The following is a 14,320-nucleotide window of genomic DNA, read 5'->3' as shown; positions in this document are numbered from 1 at the left end:
TTTTAGGGATATGAATCAAAACGTAGGAGCATGCAGCAAGTTCCCGTTTGTTTTTGTCAGGGCATTTGCTTGAAATAGTCAGTGAAATCCTGGAAAAATCAGGGAATTTGAAGGCTGCAATTTGGTAGACACCCTGACTGGAAAGAGACGGTCGTTCCATTCTTCGACAACCAATGGCACACCTGGCTTCCTGCCACTTGACAGCTAACATTCTCTTCCCCCACTCCTTATGCTTGCAAGAGTTGATCCAACACTTTTTCTTTTCCTGGATACCTCTGAACGCCACTAGTCAAGACACGCTGCCTTAATTTATTGCATGCGACTTAATGTGGCTTTTACATCTCAGTGGCATTATCGCTTGAGACATTTTGGCTCTTCCAGATGCTGTCACTGCTGTGATGTGGAAGATCTAGAGCACATCCTTCTTCACTACATACCTTTCTGAACCGCACTTTCAGATTCTCGGAATCAGCTGAACTCTCACCCTCTCACTATGTCAAAATTGCTTGGTCCATGGACAAATCCAGAATGCTCCAACCTTACAGAACTTCTAAACATTTTTGGAGACCGTAGGACTTCGATATTCATTGTGAAGTGACTCACTATTCCATTCCACCACTTTACTGCCAGCAATAGGGTAGAGCAGTGGTTCTCAAACTGGGTTCCACGGAACACAGGGGTTCCGCGAGCTGCCTTCCTGGGTTCCGCGAGAAGGCTGCTGCCTCGGCCCCTATCCATTCACAGAACTTGAATTCCCCCGCCCAAGCTCACTTCGCAGGCCAGAAGCGCGTGCACCACAGCTGCGGCGTTCGTTCACGTCCCCTTTTCCATTGTTTATGGGCACTTTGACCTGTTGACAGACCCCTTGCTAGGCAAAGAAGTAGGCCTGGAATGTGCCAGCGAGAAGCTCCATGACCTCTTCGTGGAGGCCTGATGTACGTGATATCTGATGTACTGCGATGTTTAGGAACAGGGGTTCCTTCGTCCTTCTGGCTAGGTCCAAAGGGTTCCCCGGGCCAAAAAAGTTTGAGAACCACTGGGGTAGAGTATCACCCCTGGTGATGAATTTCCCCAATCATCATTAAAATAAAGTTGTTGTTTCTGTTATGCCTCATCGGTAAGTATTATGACAAGAATGTTGCCTCTTCACTTCCACGAAATTTCTGGTGAGAAAAGTGCTTTTTGTGAACAAATAGCACTTTTTGTTTTGTTTTGCAAAAACACTGGAGAGTTTCGCATAGTTCTTTTCTATGGGAGCTTTGTGTCTGCTGAGGCAACTCAGATTAATATATTTTTTCTCATCAATGGAGATGGTTTTCAGTACACTTAGTTTGCAGCCACATGAACTGTAGCAATGATATTGCTGAAGCTGTGTGAATCTGCATTGTGATCCAGTGTTCACACCACAGCAGATGTAAATTCTGTTTGAGGCGTTAGTTCGAATTCCGATCTGGTTATGAGAGTTAGGCATAACTGTAGTTTCAGGAGACCTTCCTATGTGCAAAGAGAGGTCCCCCTTGGTCCATTCAGCCAGTACTGGATTGGTGCAGAGGCTCTCCTTAAACGAAATGTATCTTCTCCTTTATTCCAGGAGTGAGCTTTGTGCAATTCTGTTATGATCATATTGTTTCAGCCAGGCATGGCTGTAGTAGTTCAGATGCACTGACTCTTGTTCATTTTGTCATCGTTCACAGTGGCACAAAGAGCGTCATGCGTCGTCCTGAAATGGGCACACAATTGCACTTGTAGTACTTGTACAATTATACTTGTAGATCAGGTGTGGCGCTTTTACATCTGGTGGGCATAATGTCCTAATTTCTACTGATCGCCAAATGCAGAGCAAAAAAGTTCTGGATCTGGGTAGGGGTTGAGGTTGATGACAGTCGCTGACCCTGTGGGTAAGCTGTGGTGACAGTTTTAGGGAAGGGGAAGTGGAAGTATTGATACTGTGCCTCCGTACATGTTGTAACTCTGTTGTTCCATGGCACCTTTTCTGCATAAGTTATGAAGGATGAATAATGTGCTAAGAAAGCACATGATAAGTACAGGTCAATAACTCTGTGTATCTGTACAGGCTAGATCAGTCCTGCACGCTGAAATGGATGTGGTCCGCAAAGGCATGGGCCATGGTGACCTGAGCTTGGAAGCCTACAGCCAAGTATGGGACGAGTGCCTGGCACAGGTGCTTTTCCTTCCGACACAGAACAGGTACACAAGGGCCAACCTTGCCTCCAAGAAAGACCGCATCGAGTCTCTTGACAAACGGTTAGAGGTATGTCACCTACACAAAACTGCCACCTGTCCTCACCACTCGGAATGTTTTGTATGTTACAAACTGACCCTTGAAACTGGCTACTGCATGTGTTGCTCTATAGTGGGGAGTCACCCATAACGACACATCCATCACGACCTGTTGAGCGAACTTTGAACATGTGATGTTTCCTTTTGTGGTTGTGAAGAGGTATTTTTGAGATTGTATCTTGAATCATGACACAACTGTGACGGTAAGCAGAAGGGTGAGAGGTATGGTAGGATTTTGTATTCGACCTGGGCTGATCTAGGGGGAACTGCAGTAACATCTCAACAACACTGTTCGGACAATTCCTTGTTTTTCTCAGCACAATCTTGACATAGGATAACTAAATGGTCACCTTTTCTTTATTGCTTACCTACCCAAATTATATGATTCATAACTAGAGCTTGAAGTTTTCGGGAAATATTTTTTTCTAAATTCGGGGGGTAAAAATCAGGTAAATAAACATGTGCACTAAATTCATGCGAATTTGGGTGAAACAACTTCTAGTATGCTAAATTCTGAGTGAAATCAGGCTCAGTTACTCAACTAACTGTAGTGGTATGGTACAAATGGTGATGTAACTGAATTTTTCTGCCGAACAAGTAAATTAATGCATTCCTGCAGACATCCCAGTGAGGGCAATTTGCCAGGTAAAAATCGGGTTTCACCCTAAAAAGGCAACCTTCAATTCGGGGTGCAAATTCGGGGAAGAATCGGGTAAAACCCTAAAACTTCAGGCTCTATTCATAACACAGATCCGCATTCCCAGACCCAGATTCCCAGTAACCTTCAATTCGGGGTGCAAATTTGGGGAAGAATCGGGTAAAACCCTAAAACTTCATGCTCTATTCATAACACAGATCCGCATTCCCAGACCCAGATTCCCAGTAACGAGAGTTGTCAATGAGAGGAGACCACTGCCTCTTTTAAAAAAAACCTTGTGCTTCTTCCCAGTTACCGTGCTCAACCGTAGGTAATTCTTATATGCGTGTGCATTGCAAATGACACAAAGTCTAAGCCAAGTCGAGCACGCACATTTTTGTGTACTGAGTCAGACTGCATCTACTTGCTCGCACAAGCCTCACATGTATTTCACTTCTGAGTGATATGAAGGTTGTGTTTCCCCTTCCAGAAGAAAAAGGAAATGGAGTGTGGCCTTGGGGGCAGTTATGGGCTTCGGTAACCTGTAGCTCATTGTCTTTTTCCTTTCGTTCTTTTCTTTTTTTCTTGAAACTTTCGTTGACTAGATTTTGAGGTATTGGATTCCATGCACATTCCGAGCACTTTTTGAGATATGGGTTGACAAGTACCAGGCAAGTATAGGTGTTACATTTCATGTTGCAAGAAACCCTCGACTTAACTGGTATTTTAGGGTAATCTTGTTCTTTAAGTAATGTGGTTCTACTCAGTTATCAACTCAAAGTCCCACAAGAGATTGAACACCTGAACTGTCCTATCCAGAACGATTCTTTATTCTTACATCAGCTGGGTGAACTTCTCACTTCCCTGTCTCCAATGTACCCTATGCTTCCCCTGTCGGAGAAAAGTGAGGGCTCAAGTTGTAGCTGGGTTGGTGTTTTTCCAACACAGTCAGATAATAGATGACCCTATTTCGGTCGTGTCATAGCATGCAAAACAGCCTCCTTTAAACACATCTCAATGCCCTTATTTTCAGTTATGATTAGAGCCTGAAGTTTTAGGGTGCCTCTTTAGGGTGAAGCTCAATTTTTACCTGGCAAATTGCCCTCACTGAGACCTCTGTAGGAATGCACACTAACTTGTTTGGCAGCAGATGCAGTTACATCACCATTTGTACCAAACCAGTGCAGTTAGTTTGAGCAACAGAGCCTGATTTCTCCCGGAATTTAGCATACATACTGGATGTTTTTTCAACCGAATTTGCATGAATTTAGAGCACACGTTCATTTACCTAATTTTTATTATGATGGCTCTGATGATTATGGCTCTATTATGATGCATTATCATGAGAATTGCACCTAGCTAACGTCTGTGCCAATCTAATTTGTTGTTCACAACCAATGAGGTGTTAAGCCTCATTTTTATTGTGAATTATGTGGTAAACTCTTCTGTTTTGTTTAATTATTTGTTTCATTCCAGCAAAATCGTCTGTACATGACAAGAGAAGCCAAGAAAGCTGCAAAAATTGAGAAGAAACTCAGAGTGCTTCTTGGTGGCTACCAGGTATGGTAACTTTGGTCTATAATGTTGCATGATTTTACAAGAAACATTCTAAATTTTGAGTATACATTTCAGCCTCGTTAATTTGAGATCTCATAATTCGAACTTGGGGGTAATTTGGCCAGGGCCCTGCACTTCATTGAGTACACGCTCTGCACAAAAACTTGTCATTCAACACAGTCAATGTTTTTTTGATAAGAATGTAACTACAGTTACGAATTGTATACCGTATGTATTTCCAAAATTAACATGTAGACATACATAGCGCACCATAAACTTGGGCACCAAAAAGTTTGGAGTTTTTTCTAGCTTACAGTAGAACCTCGTTAATTCAAACTTGAGGGGACTGCAGATTTTTGTTTGAATTATCAGAACCTGCGTTCCAATGAAAAATTCTAACTTGCAGTATCGGTAGGCCTCATACAAAGCATGTTTTGGCACATACTACAGTAGAATCTCGATGATACGATCACAGATGATACGAATTTCGGGATGATACGAATTCTTTTCCGGTTCCGGCCGAAATGCCTATTCTTCCCATGTATTTAAGTTCGGATGATACAAACGCGGTATGTTGCCTTTAAGGATCATACGAACGAGCAGAGGATGCGACAGAGGTCGTTCCACCCCGTAACGCGAGAGCATGCGAGTCATGCTGTTCCTTCTTTTGAAAAGGGAGGACGATCCTTACCAAGGACTCCCTTACATCATGTTGCGCACTGCAAGCAATGACTTTCCCTTTGGTGGTGGTGGAGGAGATAAGATCAAAGGGAATCTTATCACCTTATCTCTGTTTTAACCTTTTTACCCCACTCACAACAATACCGTAACCAGCGAAGCTGTGTGACATCGCTCTGGCGGAAAACAGCGACCAGAACGCATGGAGGGAACATATCGGCACAACTTGTGGCAACATTACGCGCCGCCGTTCCGCAAGTCGGCTTGACCTAACGCCTGCGTGCTTTAGGAGAAGCTCGCTTTAGAAGACAGTCGCGTGACTCTCGGGTGGATGGAAAGCATGTACTGGGTCTTTCGAATCATCTCGCGAATTTGGGCAGCATTGGCTAAAAACGGCAGCACAAAAACGTTATGACCGACCTCTTTCACTTACAGTAACGGAAAATGAACAGTCACTGTCTATTTTCTTGCCTCAATTTTTATTTTTGTTTAATTCGTTTTATACGAATTTCGGATGATACGAAGTTTTTCTGCTACCCCGTGAGATTCGTATCATCGAGATTCTACTGTAGGGCAGGGCAGTTCGTTTCAGCCACAAGAGAAGTGCCTGTTGCAGGCGCGGGTGTGCAGCTTCCTGGAGCCTTTTCCTGTTCGCTTTAAAGTCATGTGTCTTCACTGGAATGTTTCGTGATTGCCGTTAAAGTACTTTTCGTGATGCTATATTTAATCTCGAACAGTCTTCTTCACTCCCGACTCCACTTCGTTGATGGCAGCCAGCTTTTCCTGCAGGGAAAGTGTTTTAGAATTGCCCCCTCGTTGGCTTGCACAAGACATAGTCAGTTTCACTTTTCGTGAAGAGGACACTCGGAACACGCCACTTGTATCAACACAGAAAGGACAAAACGCAAATAACCGACCAGACGCACGTTCTTGCATCGGCGTCACTTGCATTTTTGGCGCACTCTACTCTTAGCTCCCCCTCTCGTGGAATCGACTTGCCCATGCAGCGGTGATGCCGGCGCAGAGTTAGGAAGGGTTCGGCTCTCTGGTGACGGCGGCAGTGGTAACGCCAGCACAGAAGAGCGCATCACGGCAGAATGTCTGCATTAGGGGAGTGAAAAGAGAGGATTAACCAGAGGGGAAGTTCAAATTAAGCAGGTTTCAAATGCACTGAAAAGATAGCGGGCCAAACAAAAATTCGAAAATTGTTCGAATTAACTGGGAGTTTGAATTGTCCAAGTTTGACCTGACGAGGTTCTACTCTATTTTACGTGGCAACTGCTCCAGCGTGCTGTCAGGTACCACACTGTGTTGGCCAACGTAGCATAGCACGAATGCCATTTTTTCTCGCATACACAACACTCCCCCTCAGTGGTGTTCTGTTGCTTTGTTAATAAGAGCGAGCCAAATATATGAGTCAATAGCAATACTGTCATTTTTAATGATAAGGTGCATTAATGCTGCTGTTAACATGATAGTAAGTTAGGGAACTTAAGGAACTCAGACGTCTTGGTGTTAGACAGTCAGGACCTATGTAGGTCTATGCCAGTGACCTTTTCACTTTTCTTTGGGGTGGAGGATGGGGCTACACACATCATTAGATGATGCATTCATAATCAATTGACAGGTTTAGTCAGCTTGTCAATTACTCCTCTAAGGTTCACTGCAAATGGTCTGTGCTGTATAAATAGAGTTCTTCGTTTTCGGGTTAAACCCGATTTTTTCATGATAGTTCCCCCGCGAACAAGTTTTCAAGAATTGGGGTAAAACCCGATATCTACCCGAAATCCCTGCGGTCCTTCAACTCGTCGTTCTCAGTAAACTTTCGGTATAGTGAATCATAATATCAGCAAAAAGAGCGCTATTTGTGACAACCTATTTGTCCTCCTTCTATAATCCCCTCCTGCAGGAGTGAAAGATGAGCTTTTGCCCCAGTTACAAGCGGAAATATAAAGATGTTTGTTTCTCGTCCATGTGTTACAGCAATAGCTTGTTTCATATGCCTTTCGTTTCACCCGAAAATTCCCCGATGACATATCAAATAGAGATCGTAGCGCCCGATTTCTCCCCAAATCCTCGTGTGTAAATGGCGCCCGATTTTTACCCCCCGAATTTGAATAATCATAAAACCCGAAGACGAAGAACCCTATGTATAAAATCACATTATGTGTTTGAAAAAAAATTCTGGAGTGTTCGCATTAATCAGAACTTTTCAGGGTGCAAGTCAGCGTAGAGCGTGTTGGTTGGGACATTGAAACATGATGAGGCAGACGGAGGCACGACGGAGACCTAATGCTGTCCTCGTGTGGCCTCTGTCCATGTCTGCGTCACGTTGCCTCGTCATGTTTCAATCTCTGGATATGTTTTCATGTGTTGCTCATTCCCACTTATGACTAGAGTAATTGCTTGAAATGAATATGGTAATGCTTGGCACAGCACTTGATGAATTTTCTTGTAACTCTCCAGTCAAGAGGCCAGGCACTCATCAAGCAGATCCAGGAGCTGGCAGAACAGATTGAACAGACACATTTGGAATTGAAGACATTCGAGGCACTACAAGACCACGAGGCTCTTGCAATCCCAAAGAGAGTAGAGGTACGAAATATCCATTTCTCTAATGATAGCAAGGTTAACTTACTAGCTATCAGATCTCACGTCTTATTAGCCATAACTGCGTAGAACTCACGAAAGCATTTGCGATAAAGTTGGAACGTCCCTGTGATGGACAGTGCCTGGAGGATGTTTACTCAATAGAATTAGCACATGCTGCTTTCCTCCCTCCAACTTGCGCTGCGGCATGTGTCTGGCTGAAAATTTTCGGACAGCCTCGGGCAATACGACATGACTGGTTTGTGCAACAAAGTTGACCAGGCCATGTAACCTGCGGTTCGTACTCGGGGGATCGGCATGGCGTACAACAAAGGAGGCCAGTTCTAGTGTTCTACCAAGGTCGTATTGTGCACTTGTTGCGTGTGTTTCATGGATCGATGGGTCAGTGGCCTTCCAGAAGACACGAATCACTGTCACTACTTCGTTAACGGTGCTCGGGGAAAAGCACCAGGAAGGTCAGTCTACTCGAATGTGGACGCGCCCCTGTTACGCATTGTTCGTGCATTGGCAGGGTGGTGCTGTCCCAGAGACACTGTCGGCCCTTTCATTACAACCGGTGTATAGGGAAAATGCTAGGGAAAAATAGTCACGAGATAAGCTGCAAAGTGCCAGTATGAAAAAAAAATTGCGCTAATACGCATGAAATTACGGTATTAGTTTTTTCGAATATTTTTCAAATAATTGTGGCACATGGTACAGGCAACCGTTGCCGCCCCATGGAGCAAGCACGTTCACACTGTAGACATCACAACTCACAGGAGGGAATAATAAATGCTCTCCCTCTTGTCTCTACACTCGCCGTGGAGCGTCCTTGCACTGGGCCAGTCGAATGTTTCCTGTCTTTGACTTCTGGAAAACTCGCAATCGGCCCAGGTGACGCCGGAAGTACAACGGTGCGTCTTTTCACCTGTGCGTTTTAAACAATGATGGAAGGTGACAGTGATACAATGTTTTGGATAATGATGGATACAGATACAGCGAAGTGTCATCTGGGATTATTACAATGAATTTGAAGCAGCAAAATCTAAATGCCGTGCATGTGGCAAATGCTCCGCACACCTCTGGTAACGACGTCGACGACGATTATCTGAAGTGTCGCCGTGGAGTCCATAAATCCTACAAGGAGAAGGTGTCAAGCTCGATGCAAAAGGAGAGGAAATCAGACGGCGCAGCTATGTCGCAGACAGTGCAAGCATTCTTCAAACCAAAAGTGAAATTGTCAAACGCATGCGTGAAAGCACTCAGTATGGAGATCGCGCATTTCATAGCGTTGAACTTCACTCGTTGTCTCACTGGTGGAGGAACCGGGTTTTCTTGACCTGGTACACTGTGCAGAACTACAATATTCCGTTCTATCAAAAACGACTTTCTCGTGGTCAGTGATTGCCGACTTTTACAAGCCGCAGGACCTGCCAGTATTTATTGTCACTGGCAATGCCCGTCAACTTCATTGGTGCCAACTTCATTGGTGCAGTATCGCAGGGTAGGTCATGGACAAGCATACCATGCTTTGCTCACACTCTTCGGTTAAGAATCGAAGATGCGAGAAAGCAGACCAAGGACTTCAATAAACTCTGTGGGAGAGCACGGTCACTTGCTGGGCTCCACACACAATAGGTAGAGCCTGCGGTTTTCTGGGTTTTTTCTTTCTTTTTTTTTTAATTCGGGGGGTAAAAATCGGGAAATAAAAGTTGTGCTTAAGATTCATGCAAATTCGGGTGAAGATTACTTGGCTCCGCTCAGGTCACCGGAGCTCATCCAAAACTGCCGTCAAACTAAGGAAGCCGCCATTAGGCGTCCCCGTGTTGCCAGACCAGAACTGGCGGAGCCCGCTAGTTTTGGCGGAGGAAATCGGAACAATGGTCTTGGTTCATGTTTGTCGTTTTGTCACTGTGTGTACCAAACAAAGACGTGTGAAACGTGATAAAAAGCGATTAAATCTAGAGTGGGGTCATATCATGTGTGTTTTATTGTTCCGATGTATTCTTTTAGAGTGGTCCCCACCTCTGAGCTTTCTAACTCGAGCCTACTTAGATTTCGGTTTCTATTTCGTGGTTGTCAAACCTGTCGAGCCATAAAACGCGTGGACGTGTCTTTAATTAGTGAGTTTATTGGCGATTTCAAAGATATCGTCGTTACCGATGCCTTTAAACGGAGCCGAAATCCGAGAGCTTCGGCGCTCTGTTTCGGAAGTCAGCAACATAAACGTGAAACTCCCCATTGGCCTCTGGCGATGGAACTCCCCATTCATAATTTTAAATAAAGTTGTTGTTATTGTTGTTGCCCAATGAATGCATAAAAGAGAACTGCAAGCAGTGCAGAGAGGGTGGATCAGGAGCATCTTTCCTAAAGTAAGTAGCCTGCTTTTCCTACTTTCATGTGTGTGAAATTCTTCCACTATGTTTTTGAGTGAATTAGGTTTGTCTTTCCCTGGCCGTGCAGCTTTGTACATCAGAGTGCCAGTATGTACAAACACAGCTTTATATTTGTAACATTCACCCAAAACCTATAAATTTCAACATCAGAAATATTTTACTAACACAGCATTGACTAGAGGGCACAAGCCGCAAGGTAGCATGCCGCTTAGCACCCACCTTATCCCAGTTACTTATATTTGTTTGATCCCATCTGCCATGTCTTTGTTCAACCATCTGAGAAAAGGTACCGAAAGAAGCAATGCAAGTTACTAAGAAAATAATTGCATTTCAGATACAAGTACACACACATATAGGAGCACCTTGTATCTTCCTCAAGATAACACAAGCACTCAGATATTTTCAATCTGGGAATACGGCAAGCAGATGCTGCACCATCCCATTAACAGCTCCACGAAGGCCCTGGGGATGCATGCACCTGCAGCTGGAGATCCTATAGCTTTTTCCGACACATTTGAAGGTGTATTATGCGTGTGCTACATAAAGATAAAGAGGGCACTACTTCTGTCGTTTCTGTAATATTGTTAATGAAAATTTGTCACCTTCACAGGCTCCCACAACAACATACGGAACGATATTCAAAATGGGTTCAGCGACTTGAGGAAGTGAATGTGAAATCCTACACTGACTGCAAACACGACCTCCTGTGCTCCGCTCATTTTCAGCAATGCTCCTTTTATGGTGGACACAGTCGATCTGTACTGAAGCCTGGTGCATGCCCTAGCGTTCCGGCACCAGGTCAACAAAATATACATGTTCAGGTGATGGAGCTTACACTGTTTCATTCCTTTTAGTGTCAGTGTGCCTCTGTACTTCTCTGTGAATTTTCTTAATTTTATCCTGCTTGTGCTTGTGTGCAGGTCATGCAAGAGTAAACCAACAGCAAAGTGTGTCTCAGATGCAAACCTCTTCAAGCATTTGCCATGAAGCCATGACACAGGAACGGCTTCACTTGGGCCATTCAGTTGAAAGTTTGCTTGCAGCGTACTTTTTGCTAATTAAAAGTACATGATTGCTGCATAAATGTAATTTTTAAAAGCCAAAAAAGGGTGGCCAGATAGTTTCTGTGAGGCATATTCATCTAGCACATGTTACATGACTAAAATTCATGTAATAACCACAAAAACTATTGCTTAAATTTTTGTGCAATTATACCAAAACCAAGGAAGAATCTCCAGCAAAGTGCACGGGCACTACGACTGTCTACATCAAGCAGCTATGTGCTACAACATGTTCTACATCGTGTCTGCTCAGTCGATCATCTCTTTTATATGGAGAGTACCGACACTGACGGTGCAGCGTGGCGTGGTGAATGCCCCCGTGTAATACAGTCACAGCTTGTTACAGAGAAAGTCAATGCAATTGTATTTTCACTGAAACAAAATAGAATCATCTCTTGATTGATGAAATTCACGAATTCCTTTATTTTATTAACAATGCCCTCTCAAACAAAACTCATTTCCTTATTTATTGTAAAATTATAAGACTCGCTTTATGAATCTCAATTAATTATAATATTTTGCAGGAATATTGACCATTCACAAATTGTGTGTTAAATGTATTCGATATAATAAAGTAGACCACTCATGATCACCATCCATTCTTTTAATATAGAGGTGTACCTGTGTCGAACAGCCTGTGTACCTACAACATTATATTTACGGTCTGAGATTTTCAAGTTAAACTCATCTCCTACTGATTATTACCCCTAATCAGTTGAGCTCCAATTTTGGTTGAACATGATCTCTGTCTGAACTCCAATCATGTATCACATCTACTAATTAGTGGCAATATGAATGCATATGTATGATGTAAAATTATTTTAGTGCAAAAATAAACTATGCAAGGCACGTTTGATATCACCACATTCAGCATTTGTGACCATTAATTGTGACAACTGTATATCTGACTTCCTTTACCTGAGGTCAAGTTGCACAGAGAAAAGAAGAAAATTACGAAGCTTATAATACCCAAATGCATCAGCAGCACCTGATGTCACCCTGATTTACAGATGGGAAACTGAAAGACTGTACCTCCACATTTTTCTTCTCTTTTCTAGGGAGCATACTTTAAAAAAAAAGACAGACGCAAGTACAGTTTGCTCAGACGTAGCGCTGTAGAACAGCATCTCATCCGCAACTACGTTTTTACACGCTCCTTGGCAGCAGCAGCTACATGTCTGTTGACTACCCCGTGAAAGCTTAATTTTACTGTACTGTTCTCTAATGAAATCGTGACTCGCATTAATAAACAGATTTTCTTTGTTGCAACAAAGTTGTGTGTTGCTCTCTCATTCACCTACACGTTTCCCTCTACTTCGTGCATTCGAATAGCTATTCTGCCTGAATCACTGCAGATTGTGATATCGCACATCGACCTACAGAGCTCTGTGCCAAGTACCGTCAACATGCGCAGTTCATTCGATGCAAACAACTTGATGCATCTGTTAATAGTTCAACTGCATGATGCAGCTAGCACGATGATCAATATGCTGCGTACTTCACTTCGCTAAACTTGAAACGAATTCACAAAAACGAACGCAGGTCATCGTTCATGGTAGAAGTGGTAAATGGCACGCAAATGTAAAGGCCACAGCACCGACAACACTACTCCAATAAACGCGACGACGTAAACAAGGCTTGAAGCCCGGAAGCCACAAATCACCAATTTCACAAAACTGTGCAGCATATTGTAGATCAAGAACTTCGAAAAATACGTTTCCTCAATTCACAAACCGACGATTTCGCATTATCTTCGCCTTCGCAGTGCTTCCTGTTGACATTGGGAGCATTTAGGCTTGGCTTGGACAAGTTGCCAGTTGGATGGCTTGGATTGAGTCTGTAATCCACTTGGATCCAAACAATCATCCAACTTTAGGCACAGTGTGCCCAGACACTTTATACTTTGCGCCAAGTATGGGGAGAGATATTTCTGTGCTAATAACTGTGGGACGTCTGATGGCTGCCGCCGCCGTTTGACGCGCTGAATAGGTAGAAATGCATGGGAAGATGGCGACTTACTCCCACCTGGCTCCGCTGGATTCGGGGGAAAATCAGGCTTTATTGAAGACATCCCTCTTTCATCACAATAATCTTGAACACATTGTGCTCTCTATTTAAGAACGCAGTGGCACACACAATACTTACGACACTTCCTTATTTACAAAAAGCATTGCACTTATTTTCAGCAGCTCACTGCTCATCGTTGACCTACGTGGGTTTTGCAAGAATCTAAGCTTGCTAAACGATCGCTCCACGTCGCACAGTAAATTCAGTGCAGCAGTTCTGAGGTTTGGGAACGGGTGACTGCACTTCCAGTATGTGAGGAGATTAACACCTTCATCTGCTGGGGCCTCTTCTTTCATGTAGTAGGCAAATTCATTACTGAGGTATTTCAAGTCAGTGGTGGCTAATGACAGAAATTCTCTGTAGTCTTCAAAGCATGAGCTGCACAGGTGCTTCCGGTATGGGTCAAGAACCTTTGCAAGCCTCCACAGCTCTAACTTGACTTAGCTGGTTCCTTTTAAGCGCTGTTAGGTTCCTGGAGCATGTTGCCTTCCATTTTTTCACAAGAACACTGCAGAAGTCATTGACAGAGTCTCTAACTGTGGATGAAGTAACCTTGGGAAGCATGGACGTCGCAGTCGTTACAGTGCTTCCCTGAGTAGGTTTGAGACCAGCTTCCACCTTGTCTAGAGCACATGAAGGAAGTCATGGTACTCCGGCAGCAGCAGTTCCCCACTTTCAAACTTTTCTGCGATGGTAGAGAGGTCTCCAAGGATATCTTGCAGATCGCTTTGGCATACAGCAGAGCTTTGTTAGAGCCAGTTATGCTTCTGAGCTCTCTTATCTTAGCACTGGTTGCATCCCCTTCAACGAGTTGAGTGAGGCAGTCACACATCTCAGTTACGACTACTAACATCCTGAAGAAGCTTAAGGGGAGATGCGGCAATTAAAATGTCGAAATTTTGTCCAAAAAGTCTTTCAAAGTGTCAAACAAGTCAAAAAGTTTTTCAAAGTGTGTATTTTTGTGCTCCTCGCACCTTCACTTATCATGTCACAAAGTACTTCAGTCAAATTCAGACTAGAAATTGATTAAATAC

The 14,320-nt window shown here is 43.6% G+C and overlaps 1 protein-coding gene across 1 annotated transcript in view; it reads left to right on the top strand.

The window, feature by feature from the left end:
- The window catches only part of LOC135388451 (cell division cycle 5-like protein), a 63,124-nt gene that overhangs the window by 43,278 nt on the left and 5,526 nt on the right, over nucleotides 1–14,320 (top strand). The window contains exons 11-13 of the mRNA XM_064618022.1: nucleotides 2,075–2,272; nucleotides 4,415–4,498; nucleotides 7,640–7,768. Of these exons, the coding sequence (XP_064474092.1) occupies nucleotides 2,075–2,272; nucleotides 4,415–4,498; nucleotides 7,640–7,768 (411 nt within the window). The remainder of the gene's footprint in view (nucleotides 1–2,074; nucleotides 2,273–4,414; nucleotides 4,499–7,639; nucleotides 7,769–14,320) is intronic.

The sequence above is a fragment of the Ornithodoros turicata genome, chromosome 3, assembly GCF_037126465.1.
Source record: "Ornithodoros turicata isolate Travis chromosome 3, ASM3712646v1, whole genome shotgun sequence".
In the NCBI taxonomy this organism is placed as follows: domain Eukaryota; kingdom Metazoa; phylum Arthropoda; class Arachnida; order Ixodida; family Argasidae; genus Ornithodoros; species Ornithodoros turicata.
Note: the sequence above shows the minus strand (reverse complement) of the source record. Positions and strands in the feature narration are given on the sequence as shown.